This window comes from Caloenas nicobarica, chromosome 15, assembly GCF_036013445.1.
Source record: "Caloenas nicobarica isolate bCalNic1 chromosome 15, bCalNic1.hap1, whole genome shotgun sequence".
Lineage (NCBI taxonomy): Eukaryota > Metazoa > Chordata > Aves > Columbiformes > Columbidae > Caloenas > Caloenas nicobarica.
In genome coordinates, this window is record NC_088259.1 from 8,459,199 (window position 1) to 8,471,396 (window position 12,198).

The following is a 12,198-nucleotide window of genomic DNA, read 5'->3' on the forward strand; positions in this document are numbered from 1 at the left end:
ACCTGCGCCCCAGCGCCTTCCTGCTTCCCTTCACGTCCACGTGTGCTGGAGCTGCAAGGCCAGACCCTGCCCGAGCCCAGGGACCTGGCACAAGGGACACGGTTCTGCTCTGGGTGGCAGGCGGCAGCCCCTCGCTCCCAGCTCACCCTCAGCAGGCAGCTGGTGCGGGGCCCCAATGCCTCTCGTGGCTGCGTGGAGGCGAGCAGCGCTGGGGAGCTGGTGTCGAACTGGTGGGTGCTGCCCACCCCCTCTGGCAACACCTCACTGCCCCTGGCCCCCCTGGGGAGCCGGGGGGCAGGAGTGCCTCAGAGGCTTGTGAGGAATGGGTTTTTGTGTCAAACTGGCAGCAGCCAGACAGTGCCACATGTGCTGCCTCCCTGTGCACCGCTGCCTGCGGCCGCTGGCAAGCTCTGCAGGCAGAGGCAGGGAGGAACTTGAAACAGAAAAGATGAAAACCTCCTGAAAGTGCCAATTTATTATTCAGCTCCCTTCCCACCTGCTCCTGCTCAGCCCTGAGCCAGCAGCGTGGCTGCTGCTGAGATGAAAGTCCCTGTGTGGGGCAGGCACGAAGGGAGGGATCCCAGACCCCCATCTCCCTGTCCCCATCCCCAGCACCCTGTCCCTCTGGAGCCGGTGGGGCTGCACAGGAAGCTCAGGCAGGGCTGCAGTGCGTGGGCCCAGGCCTGACCCCCGGTTTGGAGAGTACCCGGCCCAGGCAAGACGCTGCCCCCTCCAGCCCCCACGATCCTGTTCTCAGGTGCTAATGACACCAACTGCCTGAACATGGTGCAGAGGCTGCGGCTCCATAACGGCTCCGGCAGCTCCTGGCCACGGGCGCCGGCTGCAGCGAGACCAAGATGGAGACGCAGGGGGGCTGGGCTGGTGCTGGCTGCCCACGGGCGCTGGCAGCTGCGGCCCTGTGCCACGCATGTCACACTGGCTGGTGGCACGGGGAAGGCGGTCTCCCCAAATGGGGTTTTTATTACAGCCATACATCACCACAGTGGCCTGATGCGGGTGGATGGTGGTGATTTTTCTTCATGGTTTACAGACAAATGAGGGGAAGGAAAATTGGTGTGAACTTTGCTATAGCGAGAGGTCGAGTGCGGGAAGGGAGCTGGTTACGGATGAGGCGGGGGCTGCTGGCTGGTGGCATCGTGGCTGGTGTGGGGACAGAGGGCCGCTCCGGGGGAATGCGGGGGCTCTGGCTTCCCTGCCCCGAGTGGGTGGCCCCTCCCTCACCGGAGGGATGTTCGGGGGGATGCCTGGCTGCTGGGGCGAGGGACACCACACGGGCAGGGTTGTTAATCACAGCGGACATTCATTAGCGCTGCAGACGCGGTTGGATGTGTGGCGCCGGACTGGCCGCTGCCACCGGCTGCTGGCGAGATGTCGTCTGTTTTCACCACAATTAAAGTTGCCTCCAAACACCCCGGTCCTGCCCGGTGCAAGATAACAGTTAATACCCTCAATAGCGACTATCAGCTTCTCCATGAGGCTCATAAATATTAATACAACTCTAATTAGTTCCTTTAAATACATTGCCTAAATTAAGCGCTTCCTCGGCAATAACCGGCGGTGGTTTGCACGCTGCTCACGCCCGTTAAGCAGATGAGGAGACCCCCGGGGACCGGGTCGGGAAGAGGCGGGGCGTTTGGGGGCTCGAGAAGCCGGAGCCCCTCCAGAACGTCCCTAATCCCGGGGGGCGGCTGGCGGGATCTCGTCGAGTGGCTGCAAAAGCCTGATCAAGCCTCTCGTAAGTGCCCGCGGTCACAGGGGTAAAATAACCCGACCATTGGACTCGAAGCGGACCGGGAGCGCAGGCGCCCTGAACAAGCAGAAAGTGCCCTGCGACCTTGATCAGCGGTGATATTGTTAATCACTTATCCCCAGGTGCACCCGATTTGCATTCCCAGCAATTTGCACAATAATGAGGCGAGCTGACCGCGTTCCAGGCAGTGATCACCCCAAGTAGACGGTACCGCAGCAGAGAGCGGCTCCGCTCCAGCCCCGCCGGCGTCCGGTCCGACCCTGATCCCGGCCCCACCGGCGGGCAGGACCGGGCGCTCTGGGGGCGGCCGGGCCCGGTGTGTCCCGGGGTCCCGCTGCCGCCTCCCCCGGCCTTCATCCCGGAGCCGCCCTCCTCCTCCCGGGGGAGGTGGCAACGGCGGCCGCGCTGCTCGGACCTGCCCCAGCGCTGGAGGACGTGGGATCCCCTAAAGGTGCTTGTGTATACACAGGGGTGCGTGCGTGGGGGGGACGCACGGGGGTTGTTTGCTCGCGGGGGGAAGCGAGCACAGGCTGCAGGTCTCGGGGGGACACAGTGTGTGTCCTCTCTGCGTCTGGCACTGGTGGTATCAGAAAAGAGCAAATACCAAACTCATTTGCTTGAGGAGAAATTAATACGGTGTGAAGCCTGTAGTAGGTAATGTAAGAAGTGAATTTAAAATCTCAACACAAATAGATTTTTTAATAAGGTCAGAAGAAAGACTAGATGCTACAGACAAGCACAGCACTTGCCATTTCCAGCATCACTTTTACCATAAATATTTTGGGCGGGTGCTGTGTCTGCACTGCCCATGTGGATCAGAGCCCACTTGCCGCGGTGGGGTGAGAGCTGGTGCTGGGTGAGCAGGGATGTCCCTGGAGAGGGCGTGACATCTCACTGTCCCCCTCCTCACACAGCGGCCCACGGGAGCAGCCAGCGATGCTCCTGGGCTGGAGGGAGGATGAGGAACTGCTGGGGCCATGCTGCTGGTGGCATTGGAGGGACCAGTGGCCCCAGGCTTCCCCCCAGTGCTGCAGCCAGCGTGAAGGTGCCTGTGGTGCGGGAGGGGGTCACGCAGCCCAAGGCAGGGTGCCCACCAAAAGGGGTGTGTGCCAGCTGCTCCTCCTGCCGCCTGGCAGGGACCAGGATTGATGGCAAGAAATTTGAAAGGCTCCAAATGTGGAGGTTGTATCACTGAGCCACCCCCATCCATCACGAGACGTTCATTATTAAGTAACACCCTGCACGCCGGGCTGATTTCACACCTCATCTGAACCCAGCAGCTGTGCCCTAAATCCTGAGCGCCGCGACTGTCTGGAGGAATTCAGCTGCCTGTGCTTAAAATTAGTGCTAGCATCTATCATTTCCCCACACCAAATGGCTTTTGTGTCGGCACTTGGCAGCGCTCATCTGTCACCGAAGTTCCGGGCTGCCCAGCTCCGTACCCTCTCCGTCACTGTCACAGGACCCCTCGCTGGAAAAACATCACCTAAAGGACAAGTGCAGCAGCTTGGCATTTCCCACCGGGCTGGTGGCACTGCCAGCGGTGAGGGCATCCTCTGTCCCCTTGGGCACGTCAGGCGCCAGCTTTGCTCCCAGCAGGGCTGTCCCTGTACCTCCAATGCCATCGCAGCCAGAGCCTGCGACCCCCCAGCACGGCGGCCTCTCCCCAGCACAGCGCCAGCCACAGCTGCGTGGCCGGGCTGCTCCTGGCCATTTCTGCCGGCAGCCTTCCCTGGCGAGGAGCTCCTGGCAGGCAGGTGATGCTGGAGCTGTCTGCGTGATGAAAAGCCTCCCGCAGCAATGCAGATAACATACAAGCGCGGGTCAGGCGAGGCCCGTGTAGCCCATCCATCAGGTGCAGCAGCTACAGGCGCTCCCGGTGCCACCATCTGATGCACGTTACCCGCCGCAAATGTGTTTCTTCCCCCAAGGTTAAACGGATGAGTGAGGTTGAGGCACTGACAGGTCTGCCTGCCTCGTGGAAGCGATAAACGAGCTCGAAGAACCAGAGGGGTAAAAAAAAAAAAAAAAAAAAGGTTTGCTTTCTGTCAAATGCTTCTTTTGATGGTGCTAGTGTGAGGATGGGGATCCGCTCCCGGTGTGGCCGTGGGCAGCTGGCGATGGGCACTGTCACGGCTGTGCTGGGAGCTGCTGGCGGTGACAGACGGGCCGGAGCTCGGCGAGATGCCGGGGCACCGAGTGGCCCTGGCAGCAGGTGCTGGTTCAGCCCCAGCATGTTGCTGAGCTGTGGGGATCGGGTGGGAGCCAGCATGTCCCCTGCACGGCTCCCACGGTGGCCCTAGGAGTGGTGCTGGGGCTGGCAGAGCTGGGGCTGCCCCTGCGGCTCCAGGCCTGTCCCAGTTTGTGGTGCCCAGGGCCTGATCCTGTCCGCTCTGGGTGGTGCCCCAGGGTGCGTTCTGGCTGCGGGTCCGTCTCCCCCCACGGTCACCGTGCCAGCTGCTGCTGCCCCTGCTCAATGTCACACTTGGAGCCTGTCAGTGTGAAAAAGGGTTTGCAGCCGATAAGCGATCGGGCTGTCAGCTGCAGAGTGCCGCTTGCTCGTGATTTACTGCAACGTTGCTAACGGAGCACAGATTTTTCTTAATCTAAATTGAAAACTACTCAAGTAGAAAAATAATTTCATTGCTTCATCTTGAAGGGACAGCGGGAGAGGAAGGGGAAGGGCTGTGCCAGGGGAGACAGGTCTGGGGCTGCCTGTGCTCCCCGTGGCTCCGGGCAGGGCTGTCCCAGTGCCACCAGCCCCATCACCTCGGGCAGCTCCTGCGCTGGGGACAAGCGGTGGCTTCTCTGGTCAGGCGGTGAAGCCATGTTGCCGTGACCCATGGCTGGGCCTGGCAGCGCCTCTGGCACATGCTGGAGCTGTGTCCCCACCGCGGGGCTGTGCTGCAGGCCCCTGGTGGGCGCTGGTGCAGGTGGGGACATGCTGCCTTGCGATCGGTAATCTGGAGCGCGAGCGAATTCTGGGAGCATTTGCTGAGCTGGATAATAACGTGGCCAGTGAGCTGCATCCCAAGCACGTTGCCAAATTAAAGAAATTTTTTTCCCCTTTAATTTAAAAGTCACCATTGGGAAATCTCTGTCGGCCTCGGCAGTGATTTCCCCCCAGGCTGCCTGTCTGGAGAAATCTTTAATTTTGATTGTCACACTTTGTGGAGTTTAACTCGAGGAAGCGGAGCCATAAATAAGGTGCTGCTCTGGCTCCAGCTGTGCCGGGACAGCAAGCGGCACCAGCGCGGGGATGGAGGAGCAGCCTGGCCGTGGCCACCGCACTGGGGTGGGGGCATCAGCCCCGCTGCCCCTGCCCGCCCTCTCTGCAGCTGGATTTCACAGATCAGCTCCCTTTAATTACCCGGTCCTGCCCCCCCGCCTGCCTGCCAAACAAATTCAATCAGCAGGTTCATGAAAATCTCATTAAATGTTATGCCACAGCTGGCATCTCCCACCGGCCCCGCAGCACTGACTGGCTCAGTGGGTGCTCAGCCCCAGGACCTGGCACCCCGTCCAGGAGCCACGGCAGGTGTCACCCCAAACCCTTCGAGCATGGATGGCGGCACCGGGATGGGGAGTAAAGGCTGCGAGGGGCTGGGGGTGAATCACCCAACAGCTCCAGCAGCAATTTAGAAAAAGTGGCGGAAATGCAGGTGCCGCCCTTTCGGCACGGAGCTGGCGCAGTGGTGCCGGCACAAGGTCTGGGAAGGTTACAGCCTATTTGCATTTTACCCTTCAGTAATTTCAGCGCTCGCGGGTGCAATCCAGAGGCCAGCCTGGCCTTACGGAGCCATTGGTGCAGACACCTGAATACCAACAGCTCCCTGTGCATTCCAATCCTGGCCACCCGTGCTCACACCGTGGCAATGCTGGTGCATTTCCACTGCTGCAGGAATGGGCCTCGGTGACGTTAAATGCCCATTTTTTAGCTTGTCCGGTAGCCTGGCCCTCCAGAGCCGTGGGTGCCAGTACTGGCATGGACAGGCACAGATGCTGGGCAGGAGCAAGCGCTGGCGCGGTGGGATGGTGGCTGTGGCAGAACCGGGGCTGGGGGGGACCACGCTCGTCTCCCCATCAAAGCGTCAGGTCTAACGTTGCCTCTAGAAGAGGAGCCCCAGGCTCATTTTGTCTCTTTTACAAGTAAACCGCCGATGCAGCAGGGCTGACTGGGCCCAGATGCTGGCACGGCCCCAGCGGGATGTCCCTCCCCAGGACTGGTACCCTTCTCTCTCTTGGGTGGGATGCCAGGCTCAGAGCATGGCTGTCTTCCCCTTTAAGCTTCACCCTGGTTTAATTGAATGGTTTTGAGTCCCGGCTCATGATTCCTGCAGCAATTTGGTCTGAAATTTCTTTCTTTCCCTCCATTATCCACTCTGATTAACTCAGCTGCACCTGTCAGCTCTGATTCTGCGGTGCAGGGACGCCAGCAAGAGCCTCTTAAAATGCATGAGATTTATCCAGAGATTTACCAGCCGTGCTGGGCAGTGATGCTGAACTGGGGAAAGAAGGGGCTGTGGGGCCCAGGCTGGGGTGGGGGTGCCGTGGGGGTGCTGGTGTCTCCCTGTCCATACCCGCTGGGGGGCCCAGGCTGGTGGCGGGGGGACCTGCGGACGCAGGCAGGGCTTGGCAGGCCCCGGCCGCCCCCCCTGCCCGGGTGCTTGGGGTCTGCGGCTTCGCCACTTTGCAAACGCTCATTTCACATTCCAGCTGTAACTTGTTCCTTTTTCTCATTTTCATAGAAGCGAAAGCGTCCGGAAACATGGCTGCGCCCGAGAAAGAGCGAGATCTGACATAATTAAAAAGTGACTTCAATCAGGCTGTTTTCCTAATGGTTTGTCATATCAGCCCACACGGCCCAGCACCCTCCGTGCTCCCAACCCCCTGAGGCATCATTTACATTTCTTAATAACCCCTCATTAATATTCATGACGTGGGGAGGGTAATAACGGCTGAGTGCACACCACTAATTCAATTTCAGCGAGCCTCAGTGTGTTTAGTTAATCACCGGGGGACCTGGGTTACTCAGTACAATTATTTATTCGGAATTAGATCTCGAGGCATCTGGATTGAAACCTGAACTTGGAATAAAATTAAGGCAGGATTCTCCTCCCGCCACAGGGCTGAGCCTCCTCGTGGCCCGCAGAGCCGCCGTTTCACACTGGCACCGGTGCCACTGCCGGGACCGTGGCTGGGGCTCGTCCCCATCTCCAGGGGCTGCCGGGACCCAGCCCCTCTGCGTCCCCAGGGCCAGAGGTGCCGCAGGGTGGCCATGGTGCCCGCTGTCAGCGCCAGGGAGTCAGCAGGACATCACTGCCTGTTACGCTGGAGCACTGAGGGCAGAGGGGCAGGGACACCCCAAACCCTGGGGATGTTGCCAAGGACAAGGGACAAGGTGCTGTAGGTCCCATCACCCCTGGCTGAGCAGCCCCAAGGTCCCAGTGATGCCACAGTCCCTGTGGTGGGTGGTGCTGGGGATGTGGAGCTGCTGTGGGCTCCCAGTTGTGGGTTTGTCCCGCTTGGCCAGAGCCCGCAGGGTGGCTGGTGTCCCTGTGCAGAGGCCGGTGCCCGGGGGGCCAGGTCAGCCTGTCCCTTCGCCTCCTTGGGGCTTTTCTAGACTTCAGGTTTGCTCCTGGTTTTGCTTTTCAGTTCAATGTTCTGTACCTGTGCTCCAGTTGCCCTTACGGATAAATCTGTTACCGGTCCTGCTGCGCAGCAGCTCGGGGACAGCCTGGTTTCCTGGGCAGCAACGTGGCCATTTGGTGTGACAGGGACAGGAGGCACAGCGGAGCTGGTGGCTGTGCCAGTGACACTGCCCCGTGCTCTGAGCTCCCAGCCCAGGGCTCATGGTGCCAGGTGAGACCCCCACGGGTGTACGTGGGCTGTTCACAGATCCAGGGGCTGTGGGGACATCCCGGGGACCCGCTGGGGTGGGACCCCTCCGGGTGGAGGGGACAGGGTCACTGGTACCCGGTGTGTGTCACGCTCATGAGTGTCGCTGCTCCGGCTGCTCTGTTCGCACTCAGCAGCAAAGCTGGATGATCCTGTAATTATCTCCTATTTATCTCATCTCTAACAGGCAGATTTGTTGAGTTAATTTTGTCATGACTGATACCTCCTGTATTTTATTGAAACAACAGGGGATGCCAGGGCCTTCTTTGAAAACATTATATATATTTTTAATTTTGTGAGTGTTCTCAACCCAGACTCCTACTGAGATAATGGCATAATATCTGCGATCATTATGTTATGAAAAATTATTTTAGCTCAAAGCTGTTTTTTAAAGGATAGTTGAAATAAATTCAATAAGATTTTGGCCAAGTTGACTGTCTTCTAATTATTCATATTTGTTAAATTGAAAAATGCCTCTAATCCGTCAGCGGTTCTGCATCTCGGCGGATTACAGGACTATTTGTCACCTCGGCAAACAGAGGGACCGTCACATCGCTCCCGGGGCTCGTTCTGGGCCTCGTTTCACGGTGACAGCGGCTGGTGATGGTGGCGGCTGTGGACAGAACGCGCTGGCGATGGACGGAAGAGCTGCGCAGCCCCACGGAGGTTCATGGGTGACAGAAAACAGGGAAAAAATGGCCCATTTTGGGAGCTGCCGGGGGCTCTGCCCCCCTGCCCGCAGCACCGGCACCTTGGCCGCCCCCACTCCTCTCCCGGTACCAGTCGGTCCCGTTCGGCCCCGGACGGGCGGGAGGTGCCGGGACCGCGGTGTCGGGGCCGGGCTCAGGGCAGGCCCAGTCCCGGGAGCCCGGGACCGCTGCCCGCCCGTGCGGTGGCCCCGGGGCTGCGCGGCCCGAGGGACGCGGCTGCCGCCCTGCCCCCGCGCTGCCGGTGCTCGGACCCCGGTGCTCTGATCCCGGTGCTCGGACCCCGGTGCTCTGACCCTTTGCCTCCTGCTCGCTCCTGGCCGCAAGAATCCCGGGGCTGCTTTACGGCAGTGTGGCGACTCCCGCCTCTCGCTTTCCGGCTCCCGTCCTACCGCCTCGCTTTCCGGCAGAGTGGCGCCCTCCCGGCTCGCCCGCGCTCCCTGCTTTACGGCACGGTGTCGTGCGGCTCCGGTGGTTGGCGACAGTTTCCCGGTGGCGGGGCCTGGCCGGTGCTATGGACGTGGGGGAGCTGCTCAGCTACCAGGTGAGCGGCCCCGCGGCGGCTGCCGGGGCGCTCGGGGGACGGCGGCGGGGCCCAGTAGGGCGGCGGGGCTGGGCTGCTTCCCCGGGCCTTGCCCGGCCCCGCGCCGGTGGGAGCGCTCGGTGCGCGGGGAACGGCCGCGGCCCTTCCCGCTGCCCTGCCGGCCCGGGGGCAGTGGTGCCCCGCTGGGACCCAGTAACCGGGGGCTCTGCGGGGCCGTTTGTCCCGGGCGGTTCCGCGGCTGTGCCGCCTGTGCCCATTCGGCTGCTCGGTTGGGGCTTGCCGGCTCCTTGGGTTGTTGTTTTTTTTTTTTTCTCCTACCTGATTTGTGACAAAACTCATTTAATTTGATCTTTACCCAAGTATTTGGTGAAAGTTTCCCTTTCTGTAACAGTTTCCTGTTCCCCTGTGACCATCTCCCCTCCCTCCTGTGCCCGTTCTGGCCGGTGTCTCAGGTCGGTTCACGGGCAGATGTGTTGAATCCCGTGTGTGGTGACACGGGGGTGGATTTCACGTGTTCCCGGTGGATTGGGACGCAGAGCTCCGGTTTGCGATGGTGTTTTGACCCTTTCGTTGTGATTTGCACACCCAACAGTGTTGGCTCGTGCTTTAGTTCTGGGGCAAACTGCAGCCGAGGCCTTTCCTTGTGGAACGGGGATGAGAAACACACCGAGACGTGATGGGCTAGAGGAGTTACATGAGCTCTCAGTTACTACACCTGAGTTACTACACCCTGACTCAGGTACCATTCCCTGAGCTGTTTTCCCACCTGCCAGCCTGGTCCATGCTGGGCCGGGGGCTCCGCATGTGTTGGGAGGTGAGAAGCGTGTCCTGCCGGTCAGGACGTGCCTGTACTGTCAGAACAGGTTGTTTGGGATGCACAGGGCAGGCAGGAAAGTTACCTTTGGGTTCGAAAAAATTCTTATCTTCTTTTCCCAGGGGTATGAAAACACTGCGGTGTGGCTGTGGGAATGGCCTGTGGGAACCCTGCTGGGTTCCGCTTGGCTCAGCCTGGGCCGTTCTCCGCCGTGGGTCGCTCTGTCCGACACCCCTCCTGCCTCACTGTGCATGCTGAGATCTGCTCTGCCTTCGGGTTTCTATCCCAACTGTTTTTCCTGTGATTTTTCAATATCATATTAGAACGATCATTTCTCACGTTCCTTAAATTCTTTGCTCTTCCCCACCTCAGTGACGGTTAACGATCCTGATGCAGTTTACACCTAAGGCGCATAAAGGCAAACCTGTGTTGAACTTCTATTTGTTTTAATTTTTTAACCAGGTTCTAGTTTGGATTTTTGTTTGTTTTCCTCTCACCAAGCCATGGGATCTGCTCCTGCTCAGGAGGAGGGTGCGCAGCTGCTTTCCCTCGATCCCACTGGTTTCTGCGCAGCTTTCCCTGGGACGAGGTTTCTGAGATGAGGGTGATCACTTGTGGCAGTGTGGGGCTGGGTTCTGTGGGGCGGGAGGTAAAGAAATGCTGCCGAGGTGCTGGGTGTTACGATTTTGACTTCTTGCTGCTGAAATGATTCTTGACTGTGGGACAGAACATTCTGCAGCTCTCAGCCAACTGCTGAAGTGATTCTGAAGAGTTTGTCCTTGCTCTGTGCGGTTCTGGTCTCTCCCCTGGGTACAGGTGGTTTCTATGTTGGTAGCTGATGCTTCGGAGTAAGTGTTGGATTTCAGTGTTGGTGAATTCAGTCCTCCAGAACTGGGTAAAATGGTGAAAACAGGTGAAAGGGGTGGAGAAGCAGGAGGAGATGACACTGGTGTGCGTCTCCATGCCCTGGCTTCTATCTCGTGCTGCAAATGAGCCAGTCTGTTCAGCTCAACCCAGAATAATTGCTTGTCTTTTGCCCTGTTTTGGATTTGTCTCTAAACGCCTGGTCGGTGCCCTTGCTCAACCAGGGTGACGTTCTCCCTCAGTGCCAGACTCGGCGTGGAAGATTGCAGGCACCGTGCCACCAGTTCAGCACCAAGTGTCTGTCAGAGTGGGAAAAAGAACCTCTCGCAACAAAAAATACAATTAAACAGCACCTGGCGGTTTATACAAAGCTCAGGAATCCATAAACTTTATGTGTTGCTGCAAAACAGTTGCAGATGGTCTAAACTGATGATTAAATATTGCTGCTGCTCTGCCCAGAAAGGCTGCGCCCGGATCCTCTGTCTGGTCTCCAATTACAGAGGGTAATTAGGGGACAAAGCCAAATCTGCTCTTCTCAGAGATCTCATTCAATTGTCTTGGGAGGACGTAAGGGGGATTATTTTAATACTCATTAAATGCAGATTTCACTGGTGTGAGAGATCATTACAAACTGCTAATTTTTTAATGGAATATTAGTAAAATCAAGTAACAAAAGCAGCAGTAAATAACGGGATAAGGGTTCACGTGTCTGAACGGCTTGAGTGCAGGTTGTGGTGGGATGGAGGAGGCCCCGTGTAATTCCTGCTGCTGGCACAGCCGATTCACTGTCAATGTGTGATATAACGGATGTATCTGATGGTGGAGGCGGTGTGGCTGAGCAGGGGCTCGCTCACTTTGCAGCCTCCCCGCGGGTAGAACTGGGAGCCCAGGCTGTGCCGCAGAGCTGGTGTTGGGCGCTGACGGAGCTGCGAGTGGGTCTTTGTTTGACTGTTTGGGGTGTGACCTTTGGCCACCGAACTGCAGCGCGTGTGTCACAGAGGGGTCGGTCCCGCCACCCGCCATGGGGTCAAGTCTGGAGGGGAAAGGGTTCATTAGGTGGGCTGGTGAGGAGCTGTCCCTGTGCAGGTTCAGCACACATCTGCTGTTTTGTTTGCCCCCATTTGTGTGGGTTTGGGGCTCTCGGGGTGTTCCTGGCAGCAGTTCTCCCCGGTTCTAATGCTCAGATCCTGCACCAAATAGGAGTGTTGTGCTTCAGGAGGCAAAACCAATAACCATTAGGATTGATGGTAGCCTGGTTTATCACAAATGCTGGAAACAAAATGCAGAAGGGAAGGAAGGTTTCCCTGGGGATTCGGGGCTACGTTCATGGTCCAGCGCTGCGCAGGTTCCGCAGGGCTCTGGAGCAGCCACAGCCGCCGAGCTGGCGGCACAGAACAAGCTGCATCGCTGATGAAGATTTATTTCAGATTTTATTAACAAATAATTTGTGAGCTGCACAGTAACCAGGTTACCCGCAGAGCAGCTGTCTTGGTGTGGAACTCCATCCCCGAGACTCCTCCAGACCCCAGTGGCTCAGCCCGGTGGGTGCGGGTCCCTGTCCCCATGCTGCGGGTCCCTGTCCCCACACTGCGGGGCAGCA

General features: G+C 58.6%; 1 protein-coding gene across 1 annotated transcript in view; it reads left to right on the forward strand.

Annotated features, from left to right (window-relative positions):
- The first annotated feature begins 8,820 nt into the window (after window positions 1-8,820).
- Window positions 8,821-12,198, forward strand: part of CTNNBL1 (catenin beta like 1) — a 43,810-nt gene continuing 40,432 nt past the window's right edge. The window contains exon 1 of the mRNA XM_065645603.1: window positions 8,821-8,920. Within this exon, the coding sequence (XP_065501675.1) occupies window positions 8,891-8,920 (30 nt within the window). The 5' untranslated portion in view covers window positions 8,821-8,890. The remainder of the gene's footprint in view (window positions 8,921-12,198) is intronic.